General features: G+C 43.7%; 1 protein-coding gene across 2 annotated transcripts in view; it reads right to left on the reverse strand.

Moving 5' to 3' along the window:
• stat1b (signal transducer and activator of transcription 1b) overlaps positions 1 to 14,974 on the reverse strand; it is a 44,111-nt gene that overhangs the window by 11,421 nt on the left and 17,716 nt on the right. For both annotated transcript variants that reach the window (XM_042306330.1, XM_042306329.1), the window contains exons 2-9: positions 9,400 to 9,527; positions 8,531 to 8,675; positions 8,068 to 8,163; positions 7,266 to 7,355; positions 6,987 to 7,065; positions 6,631 to 6,740; positions 6,390 to 6,541; positions 6,071 to 6,229 (exon numbers count right to left, since the gene is read on the reverse strand). In XM_042306330.1, coding sequence (XP_042162264.1) covers positions 6,071 to 6,229; positions 6,390 to 6,541; positions 6,631 to 6,740; positions 6,987 to 7,065; positions 7,266 to 7,355; positions 8,068 to 8,163; positions 8,531 to 8,675; positions 9,400 to 9,527 — 959 coding nt within the window. The remainder of the gene's footprint in view (positions 1 to 6,070; positions 6,230 to 6,389; positions 6,542 to 6,630; positions 6,741 to 6,986; positions 7,066 to 7,265; positions 7,356 to 8,067; positions 8,164 to 8,530; positions 8,676 to 9,399; positions 9,528 to 14,974) is intronic.

A 14,974-nucleotide genomic window follows, 5' to 3' on the forward strand; every position in this document is an offset into this window, starting at 1 on the left:
AATGAGCTATTCTCTTTCCCCTACAATAGAGAGGAGGGAACCGGCAGAGAGGGGAGAAAGAAAAGAGTGTTTGATTCTACAGAGGAGAGGACGTACCTTTTGAAAAGGTGAAGAATGGTCACCACCTGAAGGGAGCTCTCCACGGAAGGATCGTGAAGGCTGTGACACACCCGTGATTTATGTTAGAATTTAAAGATACTCACCTTGTGTTTCTTATTCTTGTGAAGAAGAAGATGTGTGTTTCCTTGGGATATCATCATTGATTGTGTTGGAGTGTTTGAGAAGGAAAAATTACCTCAATAGAGAACTTTGTACAATTAATAAAACCTGCTCCTGACTCGTTTATTCCACTTTGTTTATTCTGCTTTACAGCAACCTCCAAGTACTTGGTCCGCTCATTGGTGGAGAATGCGGGCACTTGGAGGACGGGTGACACAAGGATAAGTGAGGAAAACTAAAATCTACCTGTAGACACAGGGGAACCATTCAAGAAGGATGGATAACACTCTACTACAACAGTTGATCACAGCCCAGCAGGCAACCATAGAACTCATGCAACAACAGCTGAGCCGGCGAGAAGAACCAAGAGTGAAGCCGAGAGCGGCTGCTCACGCCATCTTACCTCGCCTCTCAAAGGAGGACGATATTGAGGCTTTCATCATGACGTTCGAAGGATGGCCACCTTGGAAGAGTGCCCCCCAACAGAATGAGTAAGTGCGTTAACTCCCCTTTTGACTGGGATAGCCCAGGAAGTCTACTATGACCTGGACCCCCGTGAAGCTGCTGACTATGGGCGACTAAAAAATTTGATTCTGTCCCGGTACCAGCTGACCGCCCGAGATAGAGCCGTAAAGTTCCATCAATGGACATATATGGCCGTCCAACGAAACAGTGGCTGGAGCCCGGGAAGGGAGTAGGACATGTCGTAGAGACGCTCATAGTGGACAAGATTGTGAGGGAATTACCCAGGGTCATGGGGCAAGCAAACCCATCGTCAGCCGATGACATAGCCCAGGCTGTGGAAACGTCCGATCTACATGGGAGTTGTTAAAAGGGGAAAAGGAGGACTGAAAGGACTCTGCCAAGCCTGTTCCCCGACTAACCCCAGGACGTCCGCCACCGAAACAACCGAACCCACTCTGGACGTGGAAGAAGTCATCACCCACACAACAGAGTCGGTGCTATAAATGCAAGTTTCCGGACCATTACACCCCACAATGTCCCAGAAAGGACGAATCCATTTCCACCGAGTCATTGCTGCCCGTCCCCACGCATCCCGGTCCGAGAGGGCAGGATCACCTGTTGGTTAGCAGGAATGGCCCCAGAGATTCCGGTTCGAATAGAAGGACGAGATGTGGTAGCCATTCTCGACTCGGGAAGTATGGTTACGTCAGTGGGGGAGCAGATGGTGACCTCCGCAACACTGCTACCAGACAAAGTAGCCGTGTCCTGTGTCCATGGAGGCACCCACTATTATACACTGTGAGTCTGTCCATTCTCAACCCGAAAGGAAGGTGTACAGTCAGGGCGGGGAAAGTACCCCAGCTGAAGGTGCCATTATTGATCGGGAGAGACTGTCCTCTATATAAGGACTTCGGCAGATGACGTTACGCACTGGACAAAGGGGATCAGATCTCTCTATCACACGCCAAGAGCCGGGCCACCGTAGGGGGGCTGAAAAGCAGAGGGAAAAAAAGACCAAGTCCGAGGCCGAGGTAGTAGCCCTACAAGGAAACAAAGCCTCAGCCTCTGGAGCAACCTCCGTTGAAGACACCTGCGAAGGGTTAGACACGACGGAAGAAGGAAGGAGCCACCAGAGGCTAAGGGCTATATTTGAAGCCCCATCAGAGGAGGGAACATGGAAGGGATTCTCCTCGGGCACCCCAGACGGGGATGGCGAACAACCTCCACACCCCTCTATCGAGGTCGACCTGCCCCAAGAATTAAAGGGACAGTTCGGTACCTCTCAGCATAGAGCCGCAGGCCTATGCGATGCCATGTGGACGGGAGGAATGTTGACGGTTCAGGTGAGCCCTCTCTTCCCTACTGTGCAATCAGGCGGGGCCTCTTGTATTGGGTTGTGCAACGAAGGGGTGAAAAACAGGAATTACTAATGGTGCCTAGACCATACAGGGATACTGTTCTACAACTAGCCCATTCCCACGTCCTAGGAGGACACCTGGCACGGGACAAAACGATCGACAGAATCATGCAGAGATTCCATTGGACCCGTGTCACCCGAGATGTAGCCAGGTATTGTAGGACGTGTGATCAATGTCAGCGTACGGCCCCACAACCACACCTGCGTAATCCTTTGATTCCTCTCCCCATTATAGAGACTCCCTTCGAACGCATAGCTATGGACCTCATGGGACCTTCTTCTCTAGGATAGGGGGCAGCATTCGGAATTTTGGATGAAAAGCGTGCCCAAATTAAACTGCCTGCTACTCATGCCCAGAAGCTAAGCTATGCATATTATTAGTTGATTTGGATAGAAAACACTCTGATGTTTCTAAAACGTTTTGAATCATGTCTGTGACTATAACAGAACTTATTTGGCAGGTGAAACCCCGAGGACAAACGTTCAGATTTTTTTTGTTGAGGTCACTCTCTTTTCAATGGGTTTTAATTGGGAATCCAGATTTCTAAGGGACCTTCTTGCAGTTCCTATCGCTTCCACTGGATGTCAACCATCTTTAGAAGTTGGTTGAGGTTTTTCCTTTGATAAATGAAGAAGTAGCCATGCTCAGAATGAGGCTCGAGGGAAGTGTACTCTTTGTTAGAGGCGCATGATCTGAAAGCATGCTACACATTGTTTTCCTCCTGTATTGAACGCTGATCATCCCATCTTCAATTTTATCGATTATTTATGTTAAAAAATACCTAAAGTTGTATTACAAAAGTAGTTTGAAATGTTTGGACAAAGCTTACAGGTAACTTTTGTAGTCATTTTGTTTTTCTGGATCAAACGCGCCAAATAAATGGACATTTTGGATATATATCGACGGAATTAATCGAACAAAAGGACCATTTGTGATGTTTATGGGACATATTGGAGTTCCAACAGAAGCTCGTCAAAGGTAAGGCATGAATTATATCTTTATTTCTGCATTTTGTGTTGCGCCTGGAGGGTTGAAATATGATGGTCTGTGTTTGTTTGCTTGGGTGCTATCCTCAGATAATAGCATTGTTTGCTTTCGCCGTAAAGCATTTTAAAAAATCTGACACGTTGGCTGGATTCACAACAAGTGTAGCTTTAATTTGGTATATTGAATGTGTGACTTCATGAAAGTTGAATTTTTAAAGTAATTTATTTGAATTTGGCGCTCTGCATTGTCACTGGATGTTGGCCAGTTGGGACGCTACCGTCCCACATATCCCAGAGAGGTTAAAAGCATGTTGAGAAGAGTGGTGTCCGGAGATGGGAAAAACTGGGACATGCTTCTGCCCCACTTAATGTTTGTCCTGTGAGAAGTACCCCAGGCGTCCACTGGGTTCTCCCCCTTGGAATTGCTCTACGGCAGGTATGTGGAGGGATCCTTGACTTAGCCATGTTATCCTGATGAGGGACCGCCTGTCCACAGTTTGGCCCTACGAGGAAATGGAAAGTGTCTCACCAGTCAATTACCTCATCAAGCAACCAGACAGGAAGAAGAAGGTCCAACTCTATCATATCAACCTGCTGAAGAAGTACCATGGAAGAGAGGAGGGTGTGGCTTTGATGGCGGTGGAGGACAAGGAACAAGAGGAGGCCCTGCTACAGGTGCGCAGTGGTCGAACTCTCCTGCCGGAGCAGTCGAGACAACTAGACAAGGTGATTATGCAATTTGGCAGGGTATTCTCGCCCTTCCCAGGACAGATAGATGTCCTGTTTCATCATATCCACACTCAACCCGGCAAGAAGGTGCATACCCGTCCTTACAGGATTCCTGAGGCCTGCCAAGTCATCGCAAAGAACAAGTTAAGGGAGATGCTGAGGATGAGGGTGAACGAGCCATCTACGAGTGAGTGGTCCATAGTCCTGGTCCACAAACGTGACGGTAGTATGAGGCTCTGCAAGAACTTTAGGGGTGAAAACGTCATCTCTACATTCGATGCGTATCCCATGCCCCACGTGGATGAACTCCTGGAGCACTTAGGAAAGGCCAAGTTCATCACCACCCTGGATTTGACAAAGGGATATTGGCAAGTGCCGGTGGCTCTGGAGGACCGTCCAAATACTGCCTTCGTCACACCGGAAGGGCTTTTTCAGTATGTGAGGATGCCCTTTGGACTGCATGGGGCTTTAGAAACTTTCCAACGCCTCATGGATGCCATTCTACGCCCCCATCAAGAGTATGCAGCGGCGTACATAGACGATGTGGTTATCCACAGCGAGGACTGGGATAGCCACCTCTTGCGACTATGGCCGGTGCTCGTGAGCCTGGAAGCTACAGGGCTGACTACCAATCCAAAAAATGCTGCCTGGATCTCTCCAACGCGGAATACCTGGGATACACCGTTGGGAACGGAAAAATACGTCAACAGGCAGAAAAGACCAGGGCTATTCAGGACTGGCCCCGGCCTCAGTCAAAGCGGGACGTCTGAGCCTTCTTGGGGACAACGGGATATTATCATCGTTTCATCCCTGGGTATGCAACCATTGCCAACTCCCTCACAAACCTCATCAAAAAAAACGTGCCAAACCGTGTAGTGTGGAAGGACAAGATCGAAGACGCCTCCCAGTTGCTAAAAGAGCCTGTGCTCTGATCCCATCCTGCAGGCTCCTGACCTCTCCCAAGAGCTCCTTGTGCAGGTAGACGCCTCAGATACGGGGCTCGGAGACGTCCTAGCTCAGGGTGAAGGCGAAGCGGAGAGGCCTATTCTCTTTATAATTAGGAAGCTCAGTGATCGGGAACAGAGATATGCTACCACAGAGAAAGAGGCCTTAGCCCTTAAGTGGGCCCTCGATTATCTCCGGTACTACCTACCGGACATAGGTAGTACCGGTACTACCTCGTTACTGACCATGCTCCCCACATGTGGATGGCCGGTAAGAGAAACAATAACAACAGAATAGCTAAATAGTTTCTTGCTTTACAACCATTCTCGCTCCATGTCATCTACAGGGCTGGATCGATCGAGGAACGGGAATGTGGATGCACTGTCCCGATGTGACCAAGACGGCACGTCTGGCGCCCGGCTCTCCGGTCCGGTCCCAAGGGGGAGGTATGTGGAAGGACCACCAGGGGGCAGGCTGCTCCCACGGTCAGTAGCCCAGCCCGGTATGTGAGTCGAGATGGTCAGAGGCAATTTAGCACATAAGCTATTCTAATGAGCTATTCTCTTTCCCCTCAAGAGAGAGGAGGGAACCGGAAAAGAGGGGAGAAAGAAGAGTGTTTGCTTCTACAGAGGAGAGGACGTACCTTTCGGAAGGGAGAAGAAGGGGACACTCCACCTCTTGGGAATGGTCACCACGGATCCGGACAACCGCCTGAAGGGAGCTCTCCACGGGAGGATCATGAAGGCAGTGACATACCCGTGATTTATGTTATAGTTTAAAGATACTCACCTTGTGTTCCTTGTTCTTGTGAAGATGAAGATTCAATTAAGAAAACCTGCTCCTGACTCATTTGTTCCACCTTGACTTTTTAGAGCAACCTCTAAGTACTTGGTCCGCTCACAATAATCATTTCAAACCTTGCTTACATTTGTATATGATCACGTGTCTCTCTATTATGTGTGGGAATACTTGGGAACAGATGAACAAAATAAAAATCAGTTGGAGCTGATTTCATGGTGTTTTTACAGTCTTCTGTATGTCCAACAATGACAATTTTGTATTTTTTTTAAAACCGAATAATAATACTTTTTTTGCTTAGAAAACTTGCAGGAGCAAAAAAAAAACACCTGCGGCTGCCATTTGGGGAACAGAGGCTAGAGTCGAGACATTAACACTGGGAGCTGACTCAAGTCTTCAGGTCTCAGGCAAGGTTACCTACCATTCAGTGAGTGAATACATGTTTAGCATGTGTATGTGATCCCTACAGGAAACATAGACACATAGTAGGTGTCATAGAGCGGGTCTCACTTGACAATGAGGTACTTGAATAGGGCGAGAGCGCGTTCCTCCAGAGCGCTTTTGCCCTGAGTGACGGGGTCATTCTCGTACGTGTACTTCTGTTCTAGCTCCTGGAGCATCTTCAGCTGCTGACGCACCTGCTGTAAGCCCTCTGCCACAGCAGTGAACCTGCATACAGACAAACACACACACACACACACAAACACACACAGTGAATGCGGGTTGAAAATATTTCTTCTGAAATTATTTGAACAAGGTTTAATATAAGGGTTAGGATATGAACTGGGCCTAGGGGCTAAAGCTAACATGGACTAGAGGCAGGGCTGACCAGATTTGTAGCTGGTCCAAACAGGCGTTAGGCGGACCACCGATGCAAGCTATCTGCTGTCTGTGCTTCCACTCAGGTACCTCCACTGTCACCAGGTTGAACTGGATCTGCTCGGCCAAGCACAAGATGTCAGAAATCTGATTCACCACCACCTATAGGTTGGGAGAAACAAACATCAGTCTAACCATACAGCGTACAGACTCATGCAAGAACACACGCACACACACACACACATTCCTACCTCTCTGGTTATGTTGAGTTTGATGAACATCTTTCTGATTACAATCTCCTCTTCGCGGAGCTCTTTCCATACTGCCTGTGACTGTGCCATCCCATTCACCTCTTGTTCCACTGACAATGACAGAATCAACATTTACATAGCGGTAAGCATTCACAATACGATAGTAGAAGAAACACCTGGAATTTCACAGCACAGTTGTTTCAGCCTGGAAATTAGTTTTAGTACAGTAGGAGTGAGATATGTTTTACAGTGCCTTCACATTGGCTAAAGCATATACAGATATGGCACCAATCTAGTTTTGTGTCCCAGACCCAGGCTATTGAAAGAGACTAGGACCAGGCTAACCCCTACAGTACCTCGGCTCTGCAGTGTCTTCTTCTTGAAGTCATGTTCATCCTGTTGGTCCTCCAGTGACTTAATCTCATGCTCTGAAACCTGAAGAGGGCAGAAGTCACACATTTTAATGGTCATGACTCATGATGGTGTTTGTGAAAAACATTTTCTACCCCTTTCATAGGCTGTTCAACTGGTTATTGTTCATGTAGAATGACAAGACAATGGGCAGTGTTGTGGTAGGGTGCATGATAATATATCCACATAACCAATGACACATGGTATTGTCCAAATGACCGCACCTGAACTCGGTTCCTCAGGTCTTTAACGTTGTTGTCCAGCTCCTTCTGTTTCTCCAACACCATGTTGTTTGGTGTGGACCCCACATTATCCTGACAAAAAAATTCACAAACATTTGGTCTGGTTTCACACTCAGGTCACACTGAAATGCTCCTTCTGTTGCAGCAATAATTTAACTTCTTGGTGACAGGGGGCAGTATTTTCACGTCCGGATGAAATGCATGCCCAAATTCAACTGCCTGCTACTCATCCCCAGAAGATAAGATATGCACATTATTATTATAGAAAACACTCTGAAGTTTCTAAAACTCTTTGAATCATGTCTGTGAGTATAACATAACTTATTTAGCAGACAAAACCCCGAGGACAAACCATTCAGATTTTTTTTTTAGGTCACTCTTTTCTCAATGTGTTTTGACACAAATCTGACATGTTGGCTGGATTAACAACAAGTGCAACTTTAATTTGCTATCTTGCATGTGTGATTTAATGAAAGTTGGATTTTATAGTAATTTATTTGAATTTGGCACTCTGCATTTTCCCTGGCTTTTGGCCAGGTGGGATTCTAGCATCCCATATATCCCAGAGAGGTTAACATACAAATACAATATCAAAGGCAGTTTAACCCATTTTTCATATCTATGTTGCTAAGAAATGTGCTGAAATATTAATTCTCCATGCAATAGCAACGTTTCTAAGAAAATGCATCATAATCACAATTCAGAACATGCACACACACACTACAACAGAAATACTCACAGAGTTCTATTAAGCAGTATGCAAAAGACAAGATCGGTGTCTCACCTCTTTTTTGATGATGGAGGCCAGGATCTTCTTCTCCTCTTTGAGACAGTTACAGATTATCATGGCCATCTGCAAAGGGTCTTCCTGGAAGTGGTCCTGGGAAGAGTTTCTCAACTTTACATTTTACAATTTAAAGTAGACTTTTTGGTGTTCCTCAAGGATGCGTTCCAGGACCACTGTTCTTTCCTGCTCATAAACTCAAACAATTAAATGGTTACTTATTGGCTTAAAGAACCTAAGATTGTCTAACCTTATTCTGATTAGGACGGCTGACTCATTACATTAGCTTGAAACATTGTTGAAGCCCTTAGTCCTTATTGGCCCTGATCTGACATTAAAACAAATCTTCAGAGTACCATTCTTTCTTATAAGAATCAAAACACCAGTCTATAGAACAATACTCAATACTCAGCGCCTGAGTGTTTCCCTTATAAATTAATTCAGAGTTCGACCCTGGCCTTACCTGCAGGTTGCGTTTAATCTTGCGTATATTGTGTTGCAACAGGAAGTTGTTCTCCAGGGCGAAGCGGCTGTACTGAACATCCAACTGGGCCAGGAGGTCATGGAAACGGACCACTGCAAGAGAATCGCTGGTGGCCACCATGTCCCTGAAAGGGGTCAACCAAAAAGACTTTAAGATTATTGTCATCCTTCGAAATGAAAGCAACCAGCTCACGGAACACAGTAATTGCAAAAATGACTAGCTGGAGTCATCTGAGCAGTTGGCTTCTGAGCCTTCACCCGCTAGTGACTGAATGCTGATATACTTGGTTCTGACTCGCTACAGGCTGTCCGGCAAGAATGGTACGGATGCATCTCAGTCGAGGAATTGTATTAATCTTTATCACCACCACACATAGTAATCACACACACAATCTTATTTTACACTAGGAATGAACTTGCGGTTATTGTGGATGCACTGCCAAACACTTCTAGTAAAACACACTGGTAACTTGGTCGGCAGCCAAATTTGCTATAACCACTCTGAGCCAGAGTCCAAATGCGGGCACTTTGATTGGCTCAAAGGAATTACTTTCTTTTTTGCAGTACTTTGTGAGGTGAAAGTTGTGAGGTGAAAAAGGTCAACAACCTTACACCAACGACAACAAACATTTCAAGTAGTCCACAACCTTTACAAGCATGTTACTTTTACTTTCTGTTTTCTTATTACAGTAGTTGGCGCAGGCTTTCTAATATCTAGATTAACAAGGCCAAATAAAGCACAATACATCATGAGAGCAGTTACACCACAGCCTTCAAATGCATCCACACATGCTGACTGTGTAAACTGCACACCCCTTGGCAGTCTGTTGCTTACTGCAGCTCACTCACCAGTCATGGCTCTCTATCCAGGCACTGAGGTACTGGCGGATCTCCATAGGGAAATTATCATCATACAGCTGGTCCACCTGCTCCAGGTACTTGGAGTCTAGCTGCTGCAGCTGGAACCACTGGGCCATCTAGAAACCAGGGACAGGGAATGGCAATCAGTGTTTTCCTGTATCATTCCATAGGCACCTCAGTATGGAGGTCAGAGGATAACCAGTATAGTGGGAAACACAGTACAATTCGTAGCCTACTAACTGTTGCATGCCATATTTAGCGCCAACTACAGGCTGCATTGTAATCCTTTGCACAGGTCAAACTGTGCTTACTTTCGGATGCTGTGATCAAATCGTTACCACGTCCACGTATAACTACAGCCATGTACACCAGGGTTGGGCGCAGTTCAGTTTTCATGTCTGAAAATTCAGGAAGCGAATTGAAATATTGTCACAGAAAACAGTGGATAATTTTGTATTAATTAATTGAATTTCAATATACTTCCTGAATTGAAAACTGAATTGAGAACTCGGTCTAAGCTTCTTTAGTCTTTGGAGGGTTGAGGAAGAGAGGCAGCTACTCTATAGTAGGCTACTGCTGGGTAAGACCAAAGTTACTTAATAGGATCCTGCCCAAATAGGTTTTTATGTGACATTCTCTTTGTATTACATTCTGTGTAACTCAGTGAATGGGTATAGTTTAATTAAACTAGGGTATGTAGGCTGAAATCAAATTGAAGTGCATTTCACATTTCCTGAAATATCACATATTGATTTGATTTGTACAGCAGCATGTCCCGTGTAGACTGATGGTGTAGGAATGTGATCTAAAAAGCAGCATGGCAGTGTGCCTTATGATGGTGAACCAGGCTGAGAAATGAATTAGTGGAGCTGTTGCCATCTTGGGGATTTCATACAGAGGTAAAGTAGGTTTTATATCAGACATTCAACAAACATTCACCATTTGCCTATTTAAACGTTGACAACAATATCCATTCCTCTCAGACTACTACACTGAATAAAAATATAAACGCAACATGTAAAGTGTTGATCCCATGTTTCATGAGCTGAAATAAAAGATCCCAAAAATGTTCCATATGCACAAAAAGCTTATTTCTCTCAAATGCTATGCACAAATGTGTTTATTTTGCTGCTGTTAGTAAGCATTTCTCCTTTGCCAAGATAATCCTTCCACCTGACAATTGTGGCATATTAAGAAGCTGATTAAACAGCATGATCACTATCACAATGCACTAACAATACCAGGGACAATAAAAGGCCACTCTAAATAAAAGGCCACTCTACAATGCCACAGATGTCTCAAGTTTTGAGGGAGCATGGAATTGGCATGCTGACTGCAGGAATGTCCACCAGAGCTGTTGCCAGAGAATTTTATGTTCATTTCTCTACCATGAGCCGTCTCCAACGTCCTGTCCTACAGCTCAGATCAGAAGGATGACTGTATCTTTGACAAAGCAGGATTATTAACTTGACCATGCTTAAAGACACAGTATATTCAATGTCTGATTTCTTATTGTTACCCATCTACCAATCACTGCCCTTCTTTATGAGGCTTTCAAAAAGCTCCCTGGTCTTTCTTTATACTTGAATCTGTGCTTGAAATTCAAGACTTGACTAAGGAACCTTACATATGGTGTTTATATGAAGGACAAAGGAAGGTGTAGAGATTCAAAAATGATGTCAACCCCTATTATTTCATACAGAGTGATTCCATATAATGTACTATTTGTAAGAATATTCTAAGACAAATATGCTTGTCTGTATTTTTTTTCCATTTCAAAATGTTAATTTCACATGTTGAAGATCTAGATCATGAATATTCAGCTTTCAAATACACAACGCAGTGGACTAGAGGTCAAGAGGGCCAGAGAGCAATGGAACGAGTGTTTTTCAGTTCAACATCTGTTTCAGATCTGTGTAGGAATTACAGTCTGGGACTCATAGCTACATGTGGCAAGTTCTCATTGGTCCAAATTGTCTATACATTGAGCCTGAAATGGTATACTTGGTATTTGGCCAGTGGCCCAATTTTATTGCAATGAATTCTAATTGGTCAACCACAGGCTAGGCTTGGGCTAGGCTTTGTTCAGTGGAGAAAACACTGAGGACAGGGAAAAATAAACATGTACCATCTACTTTCCAGCATAACAACTATGATTTGTTCTCTTTGAATACATATATTTTTCTCCCTCTGATTTGCTTTGAGGTCTGTGTTATTGAAAAAGTGTTACTGAAAAATAACATCAACTGCTAACAGTTTCACAACAAAACTTGCTTCATTCTATAGCTGGAGGACTCCTTATATCGCCAGAAGTGAAAAGTATAACACATTTTTTTGTCTTCATCTGTTGTGGTCTAGTACTGACTTTTTGCTAACTAGGGCTATCTATTTTAAGTGCTGCCCGATTTCCCAGTGGCCTACTTGGTGTGTGAACTGCTGACTGCTCAACATTTGCAGATACCTGTTAACACATCAACAAGGATCAAGGGGCAGGGCAATTTGTGACTTGTTTTGGTAATCAGTGGTTTTATTGGAGGGGGAGTGGTTTAATCTGTTTTCTGAGTGTATATAACCAGCTTCTCAGTGTCCATCTCAATGTGCTTCATTCTATAGCTAGAGGACTCCTGTTATCTCTCGGAGTGGTAAAAAAATAAGTGTAAAAAAAAATGTCTTCATCTGTTGTGGTCTAGTACTGTCTTTTTGCTAGCTAGGGCCATCTACTTTAAGTGCTGCCTGTTTTCCCTGCTGATTGCTCATAATTTGCAGATAGTTGTTGACACATCAACCAGGATCAAGGGGCAGGGCATTTTGTGACTTGTTTTGGTAATCAGTGGCTGCATGGGGGGGGCTGTTGCGATGACCGTATTACTGCCACACCGGCGGTCACAAGTCATGAAGGCAGTCAAATTCCACCTGACTGTTTAGTCATGGTAATTAGGCTTCTCCAAGCTCTGATGCTGCTGATGGTTATTAGCAGCCTACCAAACTTGCTAACTGCCTGGTACTCAGCACTCTATTGTCCCTCTATTCACTTGGACATCAATGCAAAAGTAATTGAAAATCAAATCAAACACTTCATGAGAGCCCATGAGCTCATGTTGCGCAACATTTCTATAGGCTATGAAATTTCGAAAGATGGCCTCTATTTAAAAGAAGAAGTCACATCAGCTTTCCTACTACATTTAAAAAAAAACTTTCCTAATATTATGCAAATATTAAGCTCATTGCTTATCTTTATAACAGGAGTATAGCCTACATGGCTGGCATGAAAATTAACCACAGGAAAAGCGTCCTCCATTCGCTATTTGAGTGCAGAGATTACATACTTTTTCCCCATGACCGTTTCGAGACAGGTGCATGATAATGGTCCATTCTAAATCAAAATTAATTTCACACATACAGTGGGTTCCAAAATTACTGGCACCCCTGACTGGCAATGCACTAACTATGCTTTAAAAAATATTAACAATGTAATTATAGAGAAACTCAAAATACCAACATGAGAGAAATACTGTACTTTATTAATGATTCAAATCATTTATTGATGTAATAAAAAATCAATGTCCTCCAAATCAAGGTTTCACAATTAATGGCACTCTTAAAGATAATGATGATTGTAATTAAAAATACGCATGCAATATCCCATGAAGAAAACAAAAGAACTGGCAGTTCAAAAGAGACAGATGGTCGTAGACCTTCATAAATCTGGTTATGGTTACAAGATGATCTACAAACGATTGAATATACCACTGAGCACTGTCAGGGCAATTATTATTTTTTTTTCTAAAAAAATATGGAACAGTTGAAAAGTTCATGGGTAGAGGATGCAAATGCATTTTGCTCCCCAGGATAGGGAGGAGGATGGTGAGAGAAGCAACAAAATCCCCAAGAATCACTGTGAAAGAATTGCAGGCCTGGTGGCATCTTGGGGTCACCAGGTTTCAAAAAGCATCATCAGACGCCACCTCCACAACGACAGGCTCTTTGGAAGGGTTGCCAGAAGAAAGCCCTTTCTGACCCCAAGACACAGATGCAAGCGCTTGGAGTTTGCAAAACGTCATTTAAATTATGACTGGATGAAGGTGATCTGATCAGATAAGACCAAAATTGAACGTTTTGGTCAGATACAGCATCGGCATGTTTGGCGTAGAAACAGAGATGCATACAAGGAGAGGCACCTCATACCCACGGTGAAATATGATGGTGGGTCAGTGATGTATTGGGGCTGTTTTAATTCCAGAGGTCCAAGGGCACTGGTTAAGATTGACGGCATAATGAATTCCACCAAGTATCAGGCAATTATGGCTAACAATCTGGTTGTCTCTGCCAGAAGGCTGGGACTTGGCCGTAGGTGGACTTTCCAACAAGACAATGACCCAAAACATACCTCAAGATCCACACAGAAATGGTTCTGTGACAACAAAATCAATGTTCTGCCATGGCCATCTCAGTCGCCGAACCTCAATCCAATCGAAAACCTGTGGCCTGAAGAGGGCAGTTGATAAGCGCACACCCAAGAATGTGAAGGATCTTGAAAGGATCTGCATAGAGGACTGGTCCAAAATCCCTCCAAATGTGTTCCTTAACCTTGTCAAACATTACAGGAAAATACTCCATGCTGTTATCCTAGCCAGAGGTGGTTGCACTAAGTTCTACATAGGAATGCCAATAATTATGAAACCTTGATTTTGGTGAAATTTATTTTGTATAAAATAATTGTATGATTTTGGTTGGTTCCATTGAAACATTAAAAGTACAGTATTTCTCACATGTTGGTATTTTGAGTTTATCTCTATAATTATATTGTTTATATATTTAAAGTATTGTTAGTGAATTGCCAGTCAGGGGTGCCAGTCATTTTGGAGCCCACTGTATATTATTTAGTATATGTAAAGACAAGATTAAATCAAGACTAGTCTGATGGGGGACAATATTAGTTTATCACTTGTGAATTAGATACTATCACTTGATGCCCAGCTTAAGGCAAGGAACAATGCCTTATTTAAAATAAAATAAAATAGAATCATAGTTGCACACCTCATGTAGCCTAGTTGCGTCCCTGATGTGTATGTCTTCCCTTGTAGCCTGTGAGAAAGAGATCACGTGATGGAGAGCTGTGTGAGTGAGAAGTGCTTCGGAGCAGGCAGCACTCAGGGAGAAGTGCTGCAAAAGACATGGATTTTTTAGGGTGATTTTTTAGGGTGGCCACACAAAGGGGATTCCGCCGGGAAATTCGAAGCAATATCAAGTGCTTCTCAAATTGTGAATGAGAGACTGATGAAGTGTGTACAGCCTGCGCAAAAAAAGCAGAGCTCATGCCTTTCAAGCTACTTTTTTAAAATAATCATTAGTCGCATCAGGCAGCCTTACAATGTATTAAAAATGAAGCATACAGCCCAAATTAACGATATAGGTGTACCCATTTCTTTGTTAACCGCTCAACACAGAATAGTGCGCACTCCCTCAAATCGTTTGGAGAAAATATCCTTTCTATTTTATAAAATAAAATAATATAAAATAATGCCATGGAATTCTAAGCAAATCCTGTCTGCTAAATGAACTA

This window comes from Oncorhynchus tshawytscha, linkage group LG26 (genome assembly GCF_018296145.1).
Source record: "Oncorhynchus tshawytscha isolate Ot180627B linkage group LG26, Otsh_v2.0, whole genome shotgun sequence".
Classification (NCBI taxonomy): Eukaryota; Metazoa; Chordata; class Actinopteri; order Salmoniformes; family Salmonidae; genus Oncorhynchus; species Oncorhynchus tshawytscha.